The sequence below is a fragment of the Schistocerca nitens genome, chromosome 11 (assembly GCF_023898315.1).
Source record: "Schistocerca nitens isolate TAMUIC-IGC-003100 chromosome 11, iqSchNite1.1, whole genome shotgun sequence".
Taxonomy (NCBI): domain Eukaryota; kingdom Metazoa; phylum Arthropoda; class Insecta; order Orthoptera; family Acrididae; genus Schistocerca; species Schistocerca nitens.
This window is the reverse complement of record NC_064624.1, coordinates 177,688,952-177,713,272: the sequence shown is the minus strand read 5'-3', so window position 1 is coordinate 177,713,272 and position 24,321 is coordinate 177,688,952. Positions and strand designations below refer to the sequence as shown.

The 24,321-nt window shown below is 41.0% G+C and overlaps 1 protein-coding gene across 10 annotated transcripts in view; it reads left to right on the top strand.

The window, feature by feature from the left end:
* The window catches only part of LOC126212988 (poly [ADP-ribose] polymerase tankyrase-1-like), a 43,997-nt gene that overhangs the window by 3,671 nt on the left and 16,005 nt on the right, over window positions 1-24,321 (top strand). For all 10 annotated transcript variants that reach the window (XR_007541026.1, XR_007541023.1, XR_007541020.1 and 7 more), the window contains exon 2: window positions 23,744-24,317. Coding sequence is in view for 1 of the 10 variants with exons in the window: in XM_049940529.1 (XP_049796486.1) it covers window positions 23,755-24,317 (563 nt within the window). In the remaining 9 variants the exon portion in view is untranslated. The remainder of the gene's footprint in view (window positions 1-23,743; window positions 24,318-24,321) is intronic.

Sequence of the window (24,321 nt, the reverse complement as noted above, 5' to 3'; positions counted from 1 at the left end):
TTTGTATGTGTTTAATGGTATCTGGTAAGGCATTGTACAGTTTGATACTAGGATGGATAAGGCTGTTTTGAAATAACTTTGTGTTGGCGCTTTGAACATGTACATCCAATTTTTGTCTCGTATCATAGCTGTGTATTGTGTGATTTTGAGTGACGAGTGGTCTTTTTGTATGTAAGTTTTGCTTTAGATACATTACATTTTCAAGTATATATATGCAAGGAAGTGGCAGGATCATCCTTTTTTGAAACAATGGTCTACATGATTTGCGATTATCTACCCCTTCCATTATTCTTATAATTTTTATTTTTTTTTTTATTTTTTTAATATTGAATGTTTTGATGGCATCTCCAGAATTTCCCCAGAACATAATCCCATACTGGAGGTGAGAGTGTACAACTGCATAATATACACACTGAAGGGTGTTGTAGCTGGTACAATTTTTTAATATACGCAGCACAAAACAAGAAGTACTTAATTTTTTGATCATTTGCTCAATATGTGCTTTCCATTTCAAGTTGTCTTGTAGATGAAGTCCAAGAAATTTGGTACGGGCTGTTTTGGCAATTGTCTGTCTGTATAGCTCTAGATTGGGTGATATCAGATTTTTTGTTTGTGCTGTGTGTATATCCATAGCTACAGTTTTTTCAGTGTTTATTATGCTAATCCTGTGATCATAATATCTGCTGGTTGGTGTGCAGTTCACTCTAAAGCTTCCCTTCATCAACTAGTTGACAAATATAATGATATTGTGTCTGTATGTGTTGTGATCATTCATAAAATCCTGATCCATTAACAAATTTGGTAATGCTTTGGTTACTGTTTCTATTTGTGAATGGGAACTGAGGACGTATCATCAGCTGCAGTTTCTTTCAAAAGTTATCCAACCAAACAGGTGATTTAGAGGCTTCCCCTGCAGCCACACATTCTGTGCCTCCATTGAAGGAGCAACACACTGCTGTAATTTACTCTTCAGCACAATTGGACTTCTTGAAACTTGGGTAGGATGCCACTTGTTGATCCTTGTGTGTTTGTTCCCACCCTGAACAGCCTTACTATATGCTTCAGTACTACTGTCTTCACTCTTCTGAAACGTAATGCCATCTGTGATTGTTAATTTTAAGATTTCTGAGAATTCGTTCCAGCAATGCAAAATGTGCCTTTGTTGGTGAGTCTTGTAACTCCAGAAGCATGTTTAACAGTATTGATAAATCCATTCTTGTACCTTCTGTTAAAAGCGCCAAATTTTCAACTAGTTCTCAGTAGAATACAGTATTATTAAAAGGAGATAACCCTCCTGGTATCCAGCCTGTTTCAGTTGGTAAAGATGCTTTTCTAAAATTTTCTTCACATGATTTATTTGAATCCAGCTGTCAGATTTCTTGGTTTGTAAGCCCAGGAAGTAATCAATATTTTCAGTGGTGATCTAAAAAATTCACCCAATTCTTCCATAAATTTGGTTTTTGTGTCAGTAGAGCCCATAGCCATCAACATTAAAAACATCAGTGCCAGGGTTTTACTATGGGACATACCTGGATCTGAACAGCTCTCCTATAAATTGCATTTTGAGGTTTACTTCAAATCATACAGACTCCAGGAATTGACATACAAGTCCAGTACAACCATTGCAGCACTCTGGTTGGTACATGTAAATTTCCTCCTTCGAAATACCATTGAGAAAATACTGTTCTTACAACAAATTACCTAAGACACCAATCATGTTGAACTGCAGCACTCAATATGGCTCTCATCCTCTCAAATCTTGCTACAGGGCTAAATGGATAAACATAATCTATTCCTAATCATTGATTTTATCTATTTGCCACCTGTGGAGCTTTACATAAAACCACTTTGTTAACTGCATTTAATTTTCTAGCAAAACCCATTAATTTTCGATCAAGTATTTGTTTTAGTTTTGTAAACTAGTTTCCATGTCTTATTTTTCTTCTTAGAATTCAGTTCTTCCTCCAGCACTTTCTTCCATTCTTCAGATTTTTCTGTCTGCACGGCTTCTTTATAATTATTGTTGTTTGGCTGAAACTTCACAGGAACATTAGGGTTTCTTCAAATTTCACTGTTCACATAAATTGTGGTATGCTTTGTCTTGAATCCTTGTTTCTTAGTTACTCTCAACTTGTCTCATATTGTCATACAAATGGTTGCTAATCTTTTTGTTCCTTAAAACTACATTATAGTTCATACAGTCCTGTTGACTATTATCTTAAAAAGCAACATTTTTCACATTCAATTTCTGTAACCGCTTCCTTTTCACCCATCTCTGATATACTGACAAACCTGTAATTGCTTACAATTGATCTTACACCTTTGCATACACCGATGTAATTCTTTTCAGGAAAATAGAAAATGTTACTCATAATTATCATAACCAACAACAAATCCTTCTCAAGATTTAGCACCAAATTTCATATATCTTTAATCTGTTGATCCTCTTCAGGAGAGGAATGCGCGGGAATCTGTGCATAGTATTTCATTCCAAATATCATCAAATTATCGAAATACTTCTTAAGAAGTATAGCAATTGGAATATTACCTTTAATTTTTGTAGGACCAGTCCGATTCAGAGTGTTTGTCGCATCCAAAACTGCCTCACCCCACAATGCGTGTGGTAGACGTTCGGCAGAGCAAAGCCAAGAATGTGCCATCTCACACAGGATCACATTTTGCACTCACCAGTTCCATTCTGCTATATAGTGTACAGTGTAGTATTTGGATGTTACAGCCCAACTGAATAAGCAAACTTATTGACATCTGTACTATGGAACTCCTTGCCATCATCTCTGTAATTCTGTGACAATGACTTCAGCTTGAATCTGTCATTTTAATAAACAGTGGTAACTTTTAATTTCATCTTTGTGTCACGAAAGCTACTTTACCTTTTAACTGGAAAAATCATCACTAAGAACAGCAAAGTATCAGTAACCCTGTAAATAAATTTCTTCATTGGTCAGCAAACAACTGCATAAACTAATTCTCCAGGTACAGTGGTTTTGTGCACCCTTTCATCAAATGCCAGCCGATTGCACCCCTTACAGAAGCTGCTGTCAATCGTCTCTACTTACCAGTTTTTAATCCTGTCTCTGTAAGGTATCATCTGTTTCAGTGACTACCCGAGTCTTTTTTTTTTTTTTTTTTTTTTTTTTTTTTTTTTTTTTTTTTTCTTTATGAACAATCCTCACAGCTAAACAGTAGAACTCATTTTCACTGCTGAATGCAACAACATAAACTAAAATATAATTTTTGAAAGATGCCCATGATTTACCATATTTTTTTAATGTTCAGTCGTCTACACCCTACCACAAGAACTCATCAACATTGAGACCTCTATGGCAGCACATTGCAAAGCACACATTGCTGTCCGTTGTGGTCAAACACTGTATTAAGAACCATGTTCTGCCTTTTGTAATGTCCAGGGGACCATCATAAATCACAGTGACTTCAGTGTAATTATTATTTTTGAATAAAACGGTTATTTCTATTTGTCTCATTGCATATTTCTGTGAGTTGTCTTCTATATATGGTTCAAGTTTCATTGAGCTATGTTACATGGCAATGACACATTGAGCAAAAGTCATTCCTGTGCGTAATTTTGCACGGGAGTGTCTTTGTTGTATTTATTTAAACTAGTGTACTTACATTTTTGAATCAGTTAACTGATGTTATCAAGTGCAGTGAAGTATATGGTCGCAATACCAGGACAAAATGTACTTCCAGCACAGAACAAAATTAAAAAGGACAGATCATAGCATGTACATCAGTGGTTTGATTTGGTTCATCAAATTCTTGAAGGACATGCAAGAGGGTTGGTTTTATACAAAATTAAAATCTTGTGTGATAGAAAAAAAAATTATATTCATTCAGTGAATTTTATGACACTGCTTGTGATATGATGCAGTAGTGTAACAGCTGTAAAGTAATAAATTATAAAGGGGGTACAAGATGCAACAGTTTTAGTGTGTAACGTATTTTGCAAGTGTAATTTTTGTAGCACTGTTGTTTCTGGTGTTTGAACAAGCCATAATTTTGATAGCTCTGTACAAAGAAAATATCAATAGATTTAATGTGTATTGGTCAGATTTCTTGGCAGTGGCACTTGTTTCTTTTCACAGATATCAGGCGATGTGAGCTTTGTCCTTTCAGAGATTTGTCATATTTTTTATTAATTGTGAAAAACTCAGAGGAACCTTTTCATCACCTAGCCCATTCATATGCAGCCCATACAGACTGAAATGGGACTTATTTAATGTCTCAGCTGCAGTATTAAAAGCTGTCATGCATTTGTTCCTATTGAAGTTCACAGAGACAAGTATACTATTAAATAAAGTAATACTAGGATTTAGCTCTCGTTTGTTATGCCTGTTGAGTTGGGTACTAAGTATTACACTTGTCATACGTTTGATTGAGGAAAGTAGTGCAGTTTCACTGTTTGTAAGACTAATATAGTGTAACTTCCAGAATGAGATTTTCACTCTGCAGCGGAGTGTGCACTGATATGAAACTTCATGGCAGATTAAAACTATGTGCCAGACCGAGACGCGAAATCGGGACTTTTGCCTTTCATGGGCAAGTGCTCCACTAACTGAGCTACCCAAGCTCGACTCACGCCCCGTCCTCACAGCTTTACTTCTGCCAGTACCTCGTCTCCTACTTTCCAAACTTTACAGAAGCTCTCCCGCGAACTTTGCAGAAGAGCTTTTGGAAAGTAGGAGACGAGGTACTGGCAGAAGTAAAGCTGTGAGGACGGGGGCTGGCTGAAATGGCCGAGCGGTTCTAGACGCTACAGTCTGGAACCGCGTGACCGCTACGGTCGTAGGTTCGAATCCTACCTCGGGCATGGATGTGTGTGATGTACTTTGGTTAGTTAGGTTTAAGTCGTTCTGAATTCTAGGGGACTGATGACCTCAGAAGTTAAGACCCATAGTGCTCAGAGCCATTTTTGAGGATGGGGCGTGAGTCGTGCTTGGGTAGCTCAGTTGGTAGAGCACTTGCCCGCGAAAGGCAAAGGTCCGCAGTTCAAGTCTCGGTATGGCGCACAGTTTTAATCTGCCAGGAAGTTTCATAGTGTAACTTGTTTCTGTCACAGGTGTATAATTTAGTCGAAATCTTTAGCAAACTTGTTTATTTCTGCAGCTGTATCTCTATTAAAAGTGTCATTCTGTGCTGTATTGGTTAGGAACTGGCTTGCTGTGAACTTTTTTTTTTTTGAAGCGATGAACCTGTTGAGCCGTGTTCAGAGCGCATTTTCATGTGGAAAGGAAGTTCCTTGAAGGTTTTTGATGTGTTGTTGTTGTGGTCTTCAGTCCTGAGACTGGTTTGATACAGCTCTCCATGCTACTCTATCCTGTGCAAGCTTCTTCATCTTCCAGTACTTACTGCATCCAATGTCCTTCTTAATCTCCTTAGTGTATTCATCTCTTGGTCTCCCTCTACGATTTTTACTCTCCACGCTTCCCTCCAATACTAAATTGGTGATCCCTTGATGCCTCAGAACATGTCCTACCAACCAATCCCTTCTTCTAGTCAAGTTGTGCCACAAACTTCTCTTCTCCCCAATCCTATTCAATACCTCCTCATTAGTTATGTGATCTACCCCTCTAAACTTCAGCATTTTTCTGTAGCACCACATTTCGAAAGCTTCTATTCTCTTCTTGTCCAAACTATTTATCGTCCATGTTTCACTTCCATACATGGCTACACTCCATACAAATACTTTCAGAAAATACTTCCTGATACTTAAATCTATACTTTATGTTAAGAAATTTCTCTTGTTCAGAAATGCTTTCCTTGTCATATCCAGTCTACATTTTATATCCTTCGACCATCATCAGTTATTTTGCTCCCCAAATAGCAAAACTCCTTTACTACTTTAAGTGTCTCATTTCCTAATCTAATACCCTCAACATCACCCGACTTAATTCGACTACATTCCATTATCCTCGTTTTGCTTTTGTTGATGTTCATCTTATATCCTCCTTTCAAGACACTGTCCATTCCGTTCAACTGCTCTTCCAAGTCCTTTGCTGTCTCTGACAGAATTACAATGTCATCGGCGAACCTCAAAGTTTTTATTTCTTCTCCTTGGATTTTAATACCTACTCCGAATTTTTCTTTCGTTTCCTTCACTGCTTGCTCAATATACAGATTGATTAGCATCAGGGAGAGGCTACAACCCTGCCTCACTCCCTTCCCAACCACTGCTTCCCTTTCATGTCCTCAACTCTTATAACAGCCATCTGCTTTCTGAACAAATTGTAAATAGCCTTTCGCTCCCTGTGTTTTACCCCTGCCACCTTCAGAATTGGAAAGAGAGTATTCCAGTCAACATTGTCAAAAGCTTTCTCTAAGTCTAGAAATGCTACAAAAGTAGGTTTGCCTTTCCTTAATCTTTCTTGTAAGATAAGTCGTAGGGTCAGTATTGCCTCACGTATTCCAACATTTCTATGGAAGCCAAACTGGCCTTCCCCGAGGTCAGCTTGTATCAGTTTTTCCATTCGTCTGTAGAGAAGCCGCATTAGTATTTTGCTGCTGTGGCTTATTAAACTGATAGTTCGGTAATTTTCGCATCTGTCAACACCTGCTTTCTTTGGGATTGGAATTATTATATTCTTCTTGAAGTCTGAGGGTATTTTGCGTGTGTCATGCATCTTGCTCACCAGATGGTAGAGTTTTGTCAGGACTGGCTCTACCAAGGCTGTCAGTAGTTCTAATGGAATGTTGTCTACTCCCGGGGCCTTGTTTCGACTCAGGTCTTTCAGTGCTCTGTCAAACTCTTCACGCAGTATCATATCTCCCATTTCATCTTCATTTTCTTCTATATCCTCTTCCATTTCCATAATATTGCCTTGTATAGAGCCTCTATATACTCCTTCCACCTTTCTGCTTTCCCTTCTTTGCTTAGAACTGGGTTTCCATCTGAGCTCTTGATATTCACACAAGTGGTTCTCGTTTCTCCAAAGGTCTCTTTAATTTTCCTGTAGGCAGTATCTATCTTATCCCTAGTGAGATAAGCCTCTACGTCCTTACATCTGTTCTCTAGCCATCCCTGCTTAGCCATTTTGCACATCTTGTCGATCTCATTTTTGAGATGTTTGTATTCCTTTTTGCCTGCTTCATTTACTGCATTTTTGTATTTTCTCCTTTCATCAATTAAATTCAGTATCTCTTCTGTCACCGAAGGGTTTCTACTAATCCTCGTCTTTTTACCTACTTGATCCTCTGCTTTCTTCACTACTTCATCCCTCAGAGCCACCCATTCTTCTTCTACTGTATTTCTTTCCGCCATGCCTGTCAATTGTCCCCTTATGCTCTCCCTGAAACTCTGTACAACCTCTGGTTCTTTCAGTTTATCCAGGTTCCATCTCCTTAAATTTCCACCTTTCTGCAGTTTCTTCAGTTTTAATCTACAGTCTGCAGCTGTATCGTGAATGAGGCACATGGTAAATGTCTTCCCAATCCAAATGCTGTTTAATGTTTTTTATCAGTCTAGTAGAATGCAGGTGGGTGTTACGATGGAGTAGTATCAGTTCATGGGGCTGTCCCGATCACTGTTCTCGGATTGCATCTTTAAGATATATCAGTTGTTGACAGTAAATGTCAACCTCGGGGAAGCAATCCGTAGTACACTACACTGTTGCTGTTTCACCAGATGCACATCATTATCTTTTGTGGGTGTGTGCGGGTCTTTGCAAGGGGAGCCGCTGCATTGTTTGACCTCAAACATTCCTTACTGTTCCTTATGTTAGCATAACGACACTGTTTCAGGTCACCAGTAATGGTACAGAATATGAACGGTCAGTGCTGTTCACGAGCCAGTTGATGACAAGTCAGCAGAGATGCACATATGGGCACCTGCTGATTTTTGTGATTTTGGCTGAGAACATGCGGTACCTGTGCACCAATTTTTTTAACCTTTCCCATTGCGTGCAAATGTTGTAAGATGTTGGAATGATCACAGATCATCATGTTTGCCAGTTCTTGAATACGCTCATGTGGATGATACTGGAATTGACGTGTATAAAAAATCTTCCTGAATGTGATGACTCACTAATGTCAAAACAATCCTCCTTGAAATGAGAAAACCATTTTCTTGCCATGCTGTGTCCAGTGTTCTTTCTGGATACCTCTGCTGCTGTCTTCCCTCTATTGAACTCAAACAGAATAATATGTCGAAAATGTTTCAATTTCACCACGTGGCACTCCATTTTCTAGCATTCACAGCCCCTCTTACTATCTCTGAATGACAGAATGACCATATGTAAATTGAAATAGCAACAGTGAACTACAGATAAAAACTGGCAATTGATAAATAAGCCCATAGCAACTGAAGTACCAAATGTAAAAGAAAGATGCTACAAACATATGCACAATGCAACATTTTAAATTAGATACTTGTATATAAGTAGGCTCCCTCTTTGTGTGCAGATTCTTGCTGGGAATATTTATTGGTAGCATCCAGATATCTTTTGCAGTTTGGCCTACAGTTTAAAATTGCTGCATCAGACGGTTTATATTTCGCTATGATAGCAGCTGACTGTGTTTAACTTTTATTCACTTGTAACCAGGCGGCATTTCTAGAGCAAATAGCAAGACTTGAATTTTTTTTTCACTAGACCAGAGGTTCCCAAGCTTTCTGAGACTGTTACTTGTGAGTGCAGGCAGGCAGGCAGGTAATAGGTAGAATCCCCTCCCCCCTTTTCACAGGGTTGTAAACATTAGTGCCTAACTGAACTTTAGAACGAAACAGTATTTGTTTGAACACTTTCATTTTTAAAGTGTTGAAAGATAATTAATCGATATGTCAATGACACTGCTTCTTTCCAACATATTTTTTTATTTTTTCTTATTTATTTATTTTTATATAGAATGATGAAGCAATTCTCAGAGCGTTGCAAATGTTCATGCAGCGGTACATGTTATTATTTGATACAGCAACACGTCTCAATCCTTTCTACTGTACCAATGAAAAATGTTCTTGAGAAACATTATTTTAATTAGTAGTGTAAAAGGGATTGCCAATTGTCCGCACATTTTTTTAGATTTAAACTGACAAAAAAATAATTGCAAAACCAAGAAATAGTTAATGTAGAGTAATGAAATTTTTGCAATACATTTGTCTAGGTATCATATTTAAGTGATTGTAAGATCACAGGTTAATGTAAGCACAAGATAAGCCATTGCAATATGAAATGCTGTTACATTGGTAAGTGATGTAACTGCCAGAATGTTGAATGCAAGCATGCAAACAAGCATACATTGTGTTGTACAGGTGCCAGATGTCAGTTTGTGGGATGTAGTTCTACGCCTGTTGTGTTTGGTCGGTCAATATAGGAATGGTTAATGCTGTTTGTGAATGACGCCGGAGTTGTCGGAACAGTGATGTCGCGTATGTGCTCAATTGGACACAGATACGGTGATTGAGCAGAAAAGGGCAACATGTCGACACACTGTAGAGCATGTAGAGTTACAACAATAGTATGTGGGCAAACGCTATCCTGTTGGAAAACATCCCTTGGAATGCTGTTGGTGAATGGGAGGACAACAGGCCAAATCACCAGATTGATGTACAAATTTGCAGTCAGTGTGTGTGTGTGTGTGTGTGTGTGTGTGTGTGTGTGTGTGTGTGTGTGTGTGTTTCATGTGAGCGTTGTTTGCTGATTTCATATTGATTCCTACAGAGGATATTTTTGGTCTGCAGAAAAGTCATAAAACCAGAGCAACAGCAATTGTTACTAATTTCTATAACAGAATGATGTCAGTGATACAGCTGTATGATGTATTCGACCATTTGTTAAATGACCCTTCTTGGAAGTGGCTATGATTTGCATCTATTTCCAATCGATCAGATTGCTTTGTTGCTCCAGTGATCTTAGTTGCTAGAAAAAGAGGAAGCTCCTCAAGCACTCTTTGTGGTTGCTCAACTTACTTTTGACAAGATTGTTGGCGGATTGATGATTCACACTTCACTCTTTTACAGAGTACTCTACAGCATTCGCCCCTTACCTAACTTGCATTTATCATGAATCTCTTGCCCAGCACAAAGTCCCAAGTGACTGGAAAAAAAGAACAGGTGACTCCAGTATACAGGGTGTTACAAAAAGGTACGGCCAAACTTTCAGGAAACATTCCTCACACACAAAGAAAGAAAATATGTTATGTGGACATGTGTCCGGAAACGCTTACTTTCCATGTTGGATCTCATTTTATTACTTCTCTTCAAATCACATTAATCATGGAATGGAAACACACAGAAACAGAACGTACCAGCGTGACTTCAAACACTTTGTTACAGGAAATGTTCAAAATGTCCTCCATTAGCGAGGATACGTGCATCCACCCTCCGTTGCACGGAATCCCTGATGTGCTGATGCAGCCCTGGAGAATGGCGTATTGTATCACAGCCGTCCACAATACGAGCACGAAGAGTCTCTATATTTGGTACCGGGGTTGCGTAGACAAGAGCTTTTAAATGCCCCCACAAATGAAAGTCAAGAGGGTTGAGGTCAGGAGAGCGTGGAGGCCACGGAATTCGTCCGCCTCTACCAATCCGTCGGTCACCGAATCTGCTGTCGAGAAGCGTACGAACACTTCGACTGAAATGTGCAGGAGCTCCATCGTGCACGAACCACACGTTGCTTCGTACTTGTAAAGGCATATGTTCTAGCAGCACAGGTAGAGTATCCCGTATGAAATCATGATAACGTGCTCCATTGAGTGTAGGTGGAAGAACATGGGGCCCAATCGAGACATCACCTACAATGCCTGCCCAAACGTTCACAGAAAATCTGTGTCGATGACGTGATTGCACAATTGCGTGCGGATTCTCGTCAGCCCACATATGTAGATTGTGAAAATTTACAATTTGATCACGTCGGAATGAAGCCTCATCTGTAAAGAGAAGATTTGCACTGAAATGAGGATTGACACATTGTCGGATAAACCATTCGCAGAAGTGTACCCATGGAGGCCAATCAGCTGCTGATAGTGCCTGCACATGCTGTACACGGTACGGAAACAACTGGTTCTCCCGTAGCACTCTCCATGCAGTGACGTGGTCAACGTTACCTTGTACAGCAGCAACTTCTCTGACGCTGACATTAGGGTTATCGTCAACTGCACGAAGAATTGCCTCGTCCATTGCAGGTGTCCTCGTCGTTCTAGGTCTTCCCCAGTCGCGAGTCATAGGCTGGAATGTTCCGTGCTCCCTAAGACGCCGATCAATTGCTTCGAGCGTCTTCCTGTTGGGACACCTCCGTTCTGGAAATCTGTCTCGATACAAATGTACCGCGTCACGGCTATTGCCCCGTGCTAATCCGTACATCAAATGGGCATCTGCCAACTCCGCATTTGTAAACATTGCACTGACTGCAAAACCACGTTCGTGACGAACACTAACCTGTCGATGCTACGTACTGATGCGCTCGATGCTAGTACTGTAGAGCAATGAGTCGCACGTCAACACGAGCACCGAAGTCAACATTACCTTCCTTCAATTGGGCCAACTGGCGGTGAATCGAGGAAGTACAGTACATACTGACGAAAGTAAAATGAGCTCTAACATGGAAATTAAGCATTTCCGGACACATGTCCACATAACATCTTTTCTTTATTTGTGTGTGAGGAACGTTCCGTAAAAGTTTAGTCGTACCTTTTTGTAACACCCTGTATAAGATGGGTGAAAGAACAGACCCAGAAAATTACAGACCAACATCCCTAACTTCTGTTTGCTGCAGAATCCTTGAACATATTCTCAGTTCAAATATAATAACTTTCTCGAGACTGAGAAGGTTATGTCCTCAAATCATCACGGTTTTAAAAAGCGCTGCTCATGGGAAACTCAGCTTGCCCTTTTGTCACGTGATATACTGCAAACTATGGATGAAAGGCAACAGGCAGATTCCATATTTCTAGATTTCTCAAAAGCATTTGACGTGGTTCCCCACTGCAGGCTGTTAACGAAGGTACGAGCATACGGAGTAAGTTCACAGATACGTGAGTGGCTCGAAGACTTCTTAAATAATAGAATCAATATGTTGTCCTCGACGGCGAGTGTTCCTCAGAGACCAGGGTATCGTCATCAGTACCCCAGGGAAGTGTGACAGGACTGCTGTTGTTCTCTGGATACATTAGTGATTTGGCAGACAGGGCGAGGAGCAATCTGCAGTTGTTTGCTGATGATGCTGTGGTGTACAGCAAGGTGTCGAACTTGAGCGACTGTAGGAAGATACGAGATGACTTAGGTAAAATTTCCAGTCGGTGTGACGAATGGCAGCTAGCCCCGAATGTGGATAAATTTAAGTTAATGTGGATGAATAGGAAGATCAAATCTGTTATGTTCAGATACAGTATTAGTAGTTTCCTGCTTGACACAGTCGAATCATTTAAATATCTGGGCATAATGTTGCAAAGTGAAACGAGGTGGAACAAGCGTGTGAGAACTGTGGTAGGTAAGGTGAATGGTCGAGTTCAGTTTACTGGGAGAATTTTAGGAAAGAGTGGTTCACCTCTAAAGGAGACGGCATATAGGATGCTTGTGCGACCTATTCTCGAATAGTGCTCTAGTGTTACTTATTTGACAGTCTTTTTTGTTGTGCCTATCTGTGACTCGGCACCTCTATTATATGGTGAGTAACAACGTATGGTTTTCATAATACTGTCAATATTCCGTACTGGATTTTCCATTGTTTTATCTTATTAATCATTTTTGACATGTATGTTTTGCAAATTATTGGATCAAAGCATATTAAGTCCAACACATTTTCCTTAAAATTGCAGATTGATTGATCTTTTTCATGTTTCTAGAAGTAAGTCTCAAACACAATAACTTCATATTTTACGATATGCGAAAAATTTCCCAAGTTAAGATTATCAGTTTTTTGCTTCCTCAGTAAAATTTTGTTTTTAGACATAATACGGTTTGAAATGATACTTTGCATGCAGTCTACATTTTTATAATTTCTTTGTAACTGAGAAAACATGCAACAGGAAATGAACATAATGAAGCAGATTGCAGCTGACAGTGATTATGCAGCTTCTATGGCTGGTTCAGTACTAGAAAGAGTAAGGAGACAACCAACCACACCACAGAAAATTGGCAATATATCACAAAAGATTGCAAATATCTTCAAAATCCATAGAGTAAAAACTGGGTTCTCTACACCTAATAAACTATCATGACCCTGCATTCAGACTCTGGAATATACAAAATAACATGCCAGGAATGCTCCGTACTAAGGCCAAGATTTCCAGACCAGATATACGTAGCACATTAAAGCTTGAGGAGGAAGTTTGGGTCGGTTTCACCAAACAACACTCCCATTTTCCAGTAGTTCATTTATTCACCTCTTTACACAAACAAGGTTTACACAGAACTGAATGGTGGAACTGCACAAAGATAATGTTTAGCTTAGTTCAAAGGCGATACATAGATCAATACTGGTGTCGACCTCATTGGCACCACTTAGCCCCCCCCCCAGTGAGTACTCTTTAGAGGCCGGGGGGGTGGGGGGGGGGGGGCGAGGTGACTATGGCGTCGGCAGGGGTGGTCCGCGGGAGCCGGAACATGGTCAGCTCGACAGCGTCCTCGGGTAGCTGAGTGGGTGGGTGTTGTGACAGAAGATCTGGCCACCGAACCTGGAAGTTAAAACTTTCTGGCAGATTAAAACTGTGTGCCCAACCGAGCAGTTTTAATCTGCCAGGAAGTTTCATGTCAGCGCACACTCCACTGCAGAGTGAAAATCTCATTCTGGAGACATCCCCCAGGCTGTGGCTAAGCCATGTCTCCGTAGTATCCTTTCTTTCAGGAGTGCTAGTTCTGCAAGGTTCGCAGGAGAACTTCTGTAAAGTTTGGAAGGTAGGAGACGAGATACTGACAGAAGTAAAGCTGTGAGGACCGGGCGTGAGTCGTGCTTCGGTAGCTCAGATGGTAGAGCACTTGCCCACAAAAGGCAAAGGTCCCGAGTTGGAGTCTCGGTCTGGCACACAGTTTTAATCTGCTAGGAAGTTTTGTATCAGTGCACACTCCGCTGCAGAATGAGAGTGAAAATCTCACTCTGGAACCTGGAAGTTGTTGAAGTGTGCCGGGCGTCGTACTGGGCGTGCCGGTCGATCGGCGACAGGTAGGCCGGTGGTTTGCGGGAGGAACAGAGCGACGATGACAATGTCTCCGGTGGGCGTGGCGAACACACGAAGCGCGTCCAGGTCGACGTCGGGCGAGAAGGGAACACATTTCACCAGGTGGCTGGGAATGGCGGAGGTCGTGTCACGAGCGCCGGACGAAGGGAAACACACGACGAACAGTGTATCATCGCGTAGTATTATAGAGATGTTGTGGATTATGTCCAGGGCAACAGGCACAAACACCTCGAGCGAGGGCACATTCAAGATGAGGGTGGGGGGCGTGAGAAACCTCGACAGGGCGAGGCAGGTGAAGGGGGAGAGGTCGAAGGGACCGGCGAAGGGCCCAGCGGCGAGGGCGTGATCGTAGGTAAGCTTGACGTTGGGAGCATGTGGTCACGTCGGGGTCACCAGTGAGGAGGAAGTTCGGGTCGGTTTCACCAAACAACACTCACATTTTACACTAGTTCATTTATTCACCTCTTTACATGAACAAGGCTTACACAGAACTGAATGGCGGAACTGCACAAAGATAACGTTTAGCTTAGTTCAAAGGTGATACTTAGATCGATACTGGTGTCAACCTCATCGGCGCCACAAGCTTATGCATAACATCAATCAGCAATACACACACACACACACACACACACACACACACTCTCTCTCTCTCTCTCTCTCTCTCTCTCTCTCTCTCTCTCTCTCTCTCTCTCTAACGTTTTCCTGATGACCGGAGATTGTGTGTACTGGGGTGCAAGACTCAGATGTCTCTCACAGGAGATTTACGTATCGTGTGCAGCCGATCTTCTCCTCAGGACAGACGGCTGCGTCGATCTTCACAATGCTTCTTCTGCGAAGATTTTGTGCTGTTAAGGGAAATGATACTGAACTACTTCTCTACTTTTGAAGTGATTTCTTACTCTCAGAATACTTTCATATCAACTTTGCTATATTTTCTTCTTCACAATAAAACAACTACACAAGTTTCACACGCGCTGTCAAGTCTCGCAAATCGACCCCGTCTGGAAAACCTTAGTACTTAACATATATCATTACAGTCTCTTTTGGTGTTAATAACCGTTCTCAAAATAGTTCTTCCTCCTAGCAAGTCCAACAACAGAATATAAGAGTCTCTAGATAAAACATATTTCATTTGTCCCCAACCGTCACTACTATTTCACCGCCGAAGAGTAGCCCTCGATTACTCCTCGTACTGGACATACGGCTTCCGAGGCGTGCACGGCCACCACTTGTCAGTGCCGATAGACCGCCACAACTTTACTCCTCTCGTAACACACGCCCGTCCTGCACACACACCCACACAAATCGTGGCGCAGTAGACACATTTCCACTCTCACACACTCATCCTTAAAATATTGTGTGTTCGAGACAGTGAAATACTAGTGTCTCTTGAATTTCCCCCGATATTCTCGAGGCACTCTATACCCCTACCCTTGGCTCGAACGCACGATATTTTATACGTGTTCATTATGTACATCAAGATCATATTCACATAACGCTAATTTACATTTCAATCACTTTATATAACATTTTTTCTAGCAATCGTGTACCTAATACGTAGCTCTTCTTTTTCTTTTGGTTTCAATAGTAATTATCTGAGCATTGCACTTAATATTGAAGTTAGGACTTTCATTTCTTTAGTACGTATTAACTTCATTAACTACCATTTCCCGTAGTCTGGAGGAACTCTGGGCAAATGAAAAGGTTCCTTCCAACACTTTATAAATATAAAACCTGACAATGCTAGTGGAATAGAGAATTCAAACTTACCAGAATAATCTCTACAAAATGTGTGACTTTTGTCACGATACTGCCCTTTTCCTTTTAGGCACAGTACCTATACCTTACAAAAGGGTTGATACTATGAATGCTCTTCCTCCTTCCTTTTTTGTAGGTACGCTCCTTTAAACTTCCTCATCTACTACGGTACAGGTCAATCCCCTTCTTGGTGCCCCAGCCCGCACAGTATAGGTCAACCCTTATGGGTCTGCCTACCTGCCCTTTTCCATCCAGTAAATGCTGGGTGCGCCCTCTTTCTCCTTCCTATGTAGGCTTCACGGTTCATTGCCCTGGTATACATTTTCATGTATACTGTCACTAAATATTACCTGGCAAAATTCTGTTCTACTTCACTCTCACCTCTGGGTACCTTATACGATCCCTTAGAGTCCTCCACTACTTTTCAACTTCTACACTTTCAGAAGACCTCATATTTATATATAATTCAATATATCTTACCTTTCTTTATTCTATACTTGTCCCACTATCCTACAAATCATCAGAACAAATATTTGACAGATATTGCTAAATAATTATCACCATTAGTTCCTCCCTGACTTATGCTCATTAGTTCTTCCTTAGTTTCTACTCTCCTTCATTTCTCACACTTCCTCGTGCGATATAGAACCGTCTCTGTTTTTTCTTTATATAAAAAAACCACAGGACGATGCAGAACCATCATCTATCAGCCATACAATATGTGCGTCTACCCAGATGTACCCCCTTCAACCCTTGGCGGTTCTGATATCGCTTTAGGTTTCTAGGCCGTAATTTTCGTGTTTGTGTCTAAGTGTAATTTTGTGTGTAAGTCGATGTGTGTTCGTGCAGCCTGATTCTTTGGCCTACTTGTTTGAAATAAGTTGAAGGTTATAGGAAACCACGGAGAATGAGGACTACAGCGATAGAAGTATATGCGTATGGAAAGAGGGAAAGATAGACTGACAGATGAGAAGTAAGAAAGGAAAAATAGAGATAGTTGCGAAAACCCATCCCAACCCCCCTTCCCCAGGATCCCTACTTTGCCGGTACTTGAGTGAGAAGGGAGGAGGAATGGTGTTAAACGTCTTCTGCAGAACGGACATTCTCACCTTCACATTTGAAGTCCCTGTGGAAAAATCTTCAGCAACACCTATGGAACGGCAAATGCTGAAGAATCAGTCACACTTGTTTGCAAGGGTCATCTGAAATGTGTGTGTGTGTGTGTGTGTGTGTGTGTGTGTGTGTGTGTGTGTGTGTGTAGTGTTAGTCATGTATTTACCTACACCACCCACCCATTTCAAGATCAGTACAAACCCTCCCATCTACATCACATCTCATAAAAGGTATAAAATATTCCACAAAATTAGAAAATTATACATTATTGTATAAAATAGTCATCTAATTAGTCACTTCATATTATCTTTTATACCCACATAAAATACTATGTTTGGTCCATGTCGTCTCAATATCATTCTGCTTATCTAGTACCATCATATTAATTTTCCACTGAATTATTATTCTGTTTCTTTCATTTTATGTTTAGAGATCACTGTTTATTTGTGATTCTCTTAAATTAGTCACAGTGCTGTAGTAATATCTGGTCACTTAAATACTAACATGGTAGGATAGTTTAGGAGGTTATGAATAGATTACAGAATAGTTGAATATTTGAAGGGAATTCGGTGTAGGAAAACTAATGTGGAAGCAACACTGAAAACAGCTCAGGATCTGGTGTTCGTCACTCCGCCCGTTAACACAGAACGTTAACGTTCCTGGGGAACAGATGTGCCTCTGCCCAGATCCCACGGATCTGACATTAACCTCACTCGATTGCTTATGGCCCAATACTTCTCATTAAATTTTATGTGAAAGTCTCCCCACAGCAAAATAATTACCATTTTACTAGGAAGCACAACATTAAGTAAAGTTATTCTGTGTTCTAATCTGTCCTGGACAAGTTTGAATTCTTTCCGTGAGTCATCTCTCTAACATTACTAGTATCAATAAGTTTGGAAAAAGCAACAGTCAAAACATTTCCGGAGATTATACTCTCAGTAATTTCTCGATCTATAATTATCTCAAAAGGTTCCACCAGACTACTTACATTTACCATGTCAAAGTTGGGTAGTTTTTCCATAAAATTTCTTTCTACACTATCTTTTAAGGTATGTAGTCTTTGTTTCGAACATAGCATTGCATACATTCTGAAATGATCCAAATTTTTCATTAAACTCCAATTCTACATTGTTGTACTTATCTTCAATGTCGAAGTCTAATTTCTTAGTTAAATCTTGAAATTGCACCTCCTGGCTCTGGTTAAATTCAGTAAATAGTTGATTAACGTGAGTATTTAAAGAACTGGTTCGTTAACTCTCTAAATCTAACTTCAGTGTTGCTTAACTGTTTAAGATTTCACTTTGGCTACTTAGAACCTTACTCTGAGCATCTAGTTTGATGTTCAATTGTGTATTTACTGAATCTAACTTAAGCCTTTGAGCACTTAAAGTTTCATTCCTTTCTTTAGGAAACACTCAGTTCCTGTCTTAGCGAAGCATTTTGAGCATTTAGTTCTTGTATGGAGCATAGCCACGTATGGAAGCGAAACATGGACGATAACTAGTTTGGACAAGAAGAGAATAGAAGCTTTCGAAATGAGGTGCTACAGAAGCATGCTGAAGATAAGGTGGGTAGATCACATAACTAATGAGGAGGTATTGAATAGAATTGGGGAGAAGAGGAGCTTGTGGCACAACTTGACTAGAAGAAGGGATCGGTTGGTAGGACATGTTCTGAGGCATCAAGGGATCACAAATTTAGTATTGGAGGGCAGCGTGGAGTGTAAAAATCGTAGAGGGAGACCGAGAGATGAATACACTAAACAGATTCAGAAGAATGTAGATTGCAGTAAGTACTGGGAGACGAAGAAGCTTGCGCAGGATAGAGTAGCATGGAGAGCTGCATCAAACCAGTCTCAGGACTGAAAACCACAACAACAACAACAGTTCTTGTCCTAAAGAAGCTGAATCTGCTCTCTGTTCATCTAATCTAGTACTTAATTGTATACTCTGAGCTTTGATTGAATTTATTACTTCAGACAAGTGTGGCATTTCCTTATTCACCATCATGAATGTGGCTGGTTCTGAAGTTTCTCCAACTTTCTGAATATTATCCATTTCTCTATTTTTTTCGACCTAGTAATCATCTAACCTAAAATGCAATATTGTGTACAATAACTACACCAACAGTTTATTGTCCCGTAGTTCTTTCAACTTTACCAAACAGTTATTGATTTTCGCTTGTAACGAAGCAGGGTTACCCACTGCTATCCTGTTTTGGTTTTACACTCCTTCAGTAACTTAGTTAAGCAATGAACTTTTATTTTATTTTATTTTTTTTCATCTTCACTACTCAGATTCCGACTACAGATTCTGTGGCCTTCAGCCTCATAGTACAGAATTCAGAAATAGTTTAAATAAAATTCCCCTAGTAAAATCTATTATTTCAGTACATTCTAATGTCTATTCTGAAAGTAATGAACTAATCAGTTTTATTGGAAATGCATACTATTAACAGTTATGGGCAATGACGTATATTGTGCAATACATATTACGTAAAATTCGAGTGAGCTAATAGATCAAATTCAGCTATAAGACTGCATCCAAAAAAAAGCCTAAATTTTACTGATTTCAGCAAAGTGTTTAAATTAACCTAAAGTCTATTAGTTAAAATCTGTAGCCTGTATGACTTTCAGTGCCAATTGTGACCAAACTACCAAATAATTCCGAGATCTGTTTCGATACTTTTGCTACCTTTATTTTTCTACATAAAATGACTCCAGTCTCAACTTTGTAAGTGCATTAATTAAGAATTAAGTAAATTTAAATATGTAAAAATTATTGTTCAAAAGGGCTGCCGTGGTTATAAGTCGGGAATCCCCACGGCGGATGCACAAGTTAGTTCCGCGTATTTAAATTGGTACAGCTCACTCGTGCTATTTAAATAATAAAACCCAATATATAACTTCAAAACCAGTTAGAAAGGATCATTTTAACCCTGAGAAATTATAAACTATAATATATTAACAGAAATAGTCAAATATTCAAGCGCTCGTCTATATAAGGTCCGAGCTGGTGCAGTTCTCAGTTAGTTCTCGGTCAGATTCTCCCGGAGCAAAAGTGCGGCAAGTCGGTTAATTTTTAGGTAATTGTAATTGTGAACTTTGTTAAAGACTGGAAATTTTTGACCTACCTAATGTGACTATTAAGTGGAAGAGGTCCGGTAACACGAATATTGTGTGTGCGAGTGATAACAAATAAATCGCACTGTGGTTGACATAAATGTTCAACAATGAATACGATCTTGACTTCTGATTTTGGAAAACTTAACCTAGGATCCTGGCTTCTTAATTTCAGTGCGATTTAGGTGAGACGGACACAGCTACCGGGAAGACAATATCGAATAAGCAAAGTGAAGTAGGTCGAGAACACTGCGCACTATCTACTGGTGAAGAAATGTTTCAATACCGGTACATCCGGTTGTGACGTGAACTTTAAGTGGCACTAATACAAGGACATGCCCCGGAACATTACACGCTCACCTGTCGTAGAGGTCTAGGCTGCGTCGGTGAGCAGGTGTAGAATCGACACCGGTGAACAGCACGGGTGTCGGCAGCGTCGAACGTCGGTTGCGGCGTCGGCGATGGACGCGAAGTCGGCAACGGAGAAAGGCAGTTGCAGTCGGTGACGGTGGCTGGTTATTGCGCCAGTGTCATTGGCAGGATACTGTGTTGGCGTCGGCTGGATCGACGTATGTTTGGGGACTGCTTACTTCCCCACACCAAATCTCCTTAGTAATACTATTCTCTGCCCTCGATTACTCCTTTTACTGAACATACCAGTCAACATAGTCAAAAGCTTTCTCTTAAGTCTACAAATGCTAGAAACATAGGTTTGCCTTTCCTTAATCTAGCTTCTAAGATAAGTCGTAGGGTCAGTATTCTGAAGGTGGCTGGGGTGAAATACAGGGAACGAAAGGCTATTTACAATATGTACAGAAACCAGATGGCAATTATAAGAGTCGAGGGACACGAAGGGGAAGCAGAGGTTGGGAAGGGAGTGAGACAGGGTTGTAGCCTCTCCCCGATGTTATTCAATCTGTATATTGAGCAAGCAGTGAAGGAAACAAAAGAAAAATTCGGAGTAGGTATTAAAATCCATGGAGAAGAAATAAAAACTTTGAGGTTCGCCGATGACATTGTAATTCTGTCAGAGACAGCAAAGAACTTGGAAGAGCAGTTGAACGGAATGGACAGTGTCTTGAAAGGAGGGTATAAGATGAACATCAACAAAAGCAAAACGAGGATAATGGAATGTAGTCGAATTAAGTTGGGTGATGCTGAGGGAATTAGATTAGGAAATGAGACGCTTAAAGCAGTAAATGAGTTTTGCTATTTAGGGAGTAAAATAACTGATGATGGTCGAAGTAGAGAGGATATAAAATGTAGACTGGCAATGGCAAGGAAAGCGTTTCTGAAGAAGAGAAATTTGTTAACATCGAGTATAGATTTAGGTGGCAGGAAGTCTTTTCTGAATGTGTTTGTATGGAGTGTAGCCATGTATGGAAGTGAAACATGGATGATAAGTAGTTTGGACTAGAAGAAAATAGAAGCTTTCGAAATGTGGTGCTACAGAAGAATGCTGAAGATTAGATGGGTAGATCACATAACTAATGAGGAGGTATAGAATAGAACTGGGGAGAAGAGGAGTTTGTGGCACAACTTGACCAGAAGAAGGGATCAGTTGGTAGGACATATTCTGAGGCATCAAGGGATCACCAATTTAGTATTGGAGGGCAGCGTGGAGGGTAAAAATCGTAGAGGGAGACCAAGAGATGAATACACTAAGCAGATGCAGAAGGATGTAGGTTGTGGTAGGTACTGGGAGATGAAGAGGCTTGTACAGCATAGAGTAGCATGGAGAGCTGCATCAAACCAGTCTCAGGACTGAAGACCACAACAACAAACAACAACAACAATAAGCACCACAGTTTCACTGCAGCTTATATGGACAGCTCGAAACAAGGTGATTCGCTTAGCTGTGCAGTAGCCTTCCCTGATACTTCTGAGCACATAGTGTCTCTGGACACCCCAGAAACAGTTTTTCATATTAGGTGCATTGTGCTGCCACCTACTGCTAGGTACTCCATATCAGTGACCTCAGTAGTCATTAGACATCGTGAGAGAGCAGAATCGGGCACTCCGCGGAACTCGCGGACTTTGAACGTGGTCAGGTGATTGGGTGTCACAGGTGTCATATGTCTGTATGCGAGATTTCCACACTCCTAGACATCCCTAAGTCCATTGTTTATGATGTTATAGTGAAGTGAAAATGTGAAGGGACACGGACAGCACAAAAGCGTACAGGCCGACCTAATCTGTTGACCGACAGAGACCACCGACTGTTGAAGAGGGCTGTAATGTGTAATAGGCAGACATCTATCCGGGCCATCACACAGGAGTTCCAAACTGCATCAAGATCCACTGCAAGTACTATGACAGTTAGGCGGGAGGTGAGAAAACTTAGACTTCGTGGTCGAGCAGCTGCACACATCACGCCGGTAAATGCCGAACGACGCCTCGCTCGGTGTAAGGAGCGTCAACATCGAATGATTGAACAGTGGAAAAACATTGTGGGGAGTGACAAATCGCGGTGCACAGTGTGGCAATCTGATGGCCCTATCACAGCACAGGCCTACACTGACGTTTTAAGCACCTTCTTGCTTCCCGCTCTCGGATGGCGATGACATCTTTCAGCACGATCGAGCACATGTTCATAATGCACGGCCTGTGGTGGAGTGGTTACACGACAGTAACATCCCTGTAATGGACTGGGCTGCATAGAGTTGTGACCTGAAACCTACGGAACGCATTCGTGTTGTTTTGAAACGCTGACTTCCTGACTTCCTGCCGGGCTTCATCGACCGACATTGATACCTCTCGTCAGTACAGCACTCTGTGAAGAACGGGCTGCCATTCCCCAAGAAACCTTCCAACACTTGATTGAACGTATGCCTGTGAGAGTGGAAGCTGTAATCGAGGCTAAGGGTGGGCCAACACCATATCGAATTTGAGCAATACTGATGGAGGGTCCGATGAACTTGTAAGTCATTTTCAGGCAGGTGTCTGGATACTTTTGGTCACATAGTGTGTATCTGCAAGTTAGAACTTTTCAATAAGTGCAGAGTACTTACTGCGAAGCAGTCTCAAAGCAGATAAAATGATTTAATGGGAAGAAATTTCTGTTTTGATGTGTGCATTCACATGAAATTGTAGAAAAATGTTTTATTTTTTATACTAGTGTCAATTTTTTACCTTTTAGACATTCAACCATATGTCTGATCAGATTTTTGAACAGATACAGAGGACCTCAACATAATGCACCCAAACGGTCCTGTCACGTTTGCACCGAAGATGACTTCTGCTGTGCTTTTTGTTTCTAAAATGGTAAACAGTCTTTCATTCTGCAGTGTTTGAGACTAAGGTTTTTCCAGGAATGAAGAAGTGGTTCTGGCCATCATTCTGTAGGATAATCATTTCATGTAGTTGTAAAAGCAATGAAACAGTAGAATGAGATGACTCTGTACAGTCACTGAATAACACAGTCAATAGGACATTTCACGATTTCCAAATTAAATACAGAAAGCAATTAGCCGTGACTAACACGGAAACTACAATTCTACTAAACGAGGATGAATGTTAGGAGGTGAAATAAGTATATATTAGATAAGATGAAAGATGAAGATTTCAGTAACATTTTAAAATTCAAGTTGCGTTCTGTTTCAGGAGTGACTGCAATGGCGGCAACAGACACTAAGGACGGCAGTTTCGCGAGTGACCTGCGCGTGCTTTTGGAATCCGGCGAGGGTGCGGACGTGACCCTGGTGGTGGGTCCCTCACAAATGCCGGCCCACAGTTTCATTTTGTCAGCTAGGAGCCGCGTCTTTGCAGCCATGTTGCGGAATAACATGAAAGAAGCCAGCAACCGCCGAATTGAGATAACTGATGTGCAGGAGGATGTGCTACACCAACTACTGTGTTTCATGTATACTGACACAGCTCCGGGCCTAGAGAGCGTGGCAGCCGAGTTGCTGGCCGCCTCTGATAAGTACGACCTGCCGCTGCTCAAAAGGAAGTGCGAGGAAGAGATGGTAAAGGGCCTGAGTGTGGACAACGCCGCCGCCACTGCGCTCCTCGCCGTGCTGCACTCCTGTTCGGGACTCGAGAGCGCCACCGTGGACTTCGTAGCGAGACACCCGGAAGTGATGACCTCTGACGGCTGGATAGATGTTTTGCGGGGCAATCCGGAGGCTGCAGCACGAATCTGCAGGCTGGTGGCAGCGGCAACACCGAAAATCAGGTCT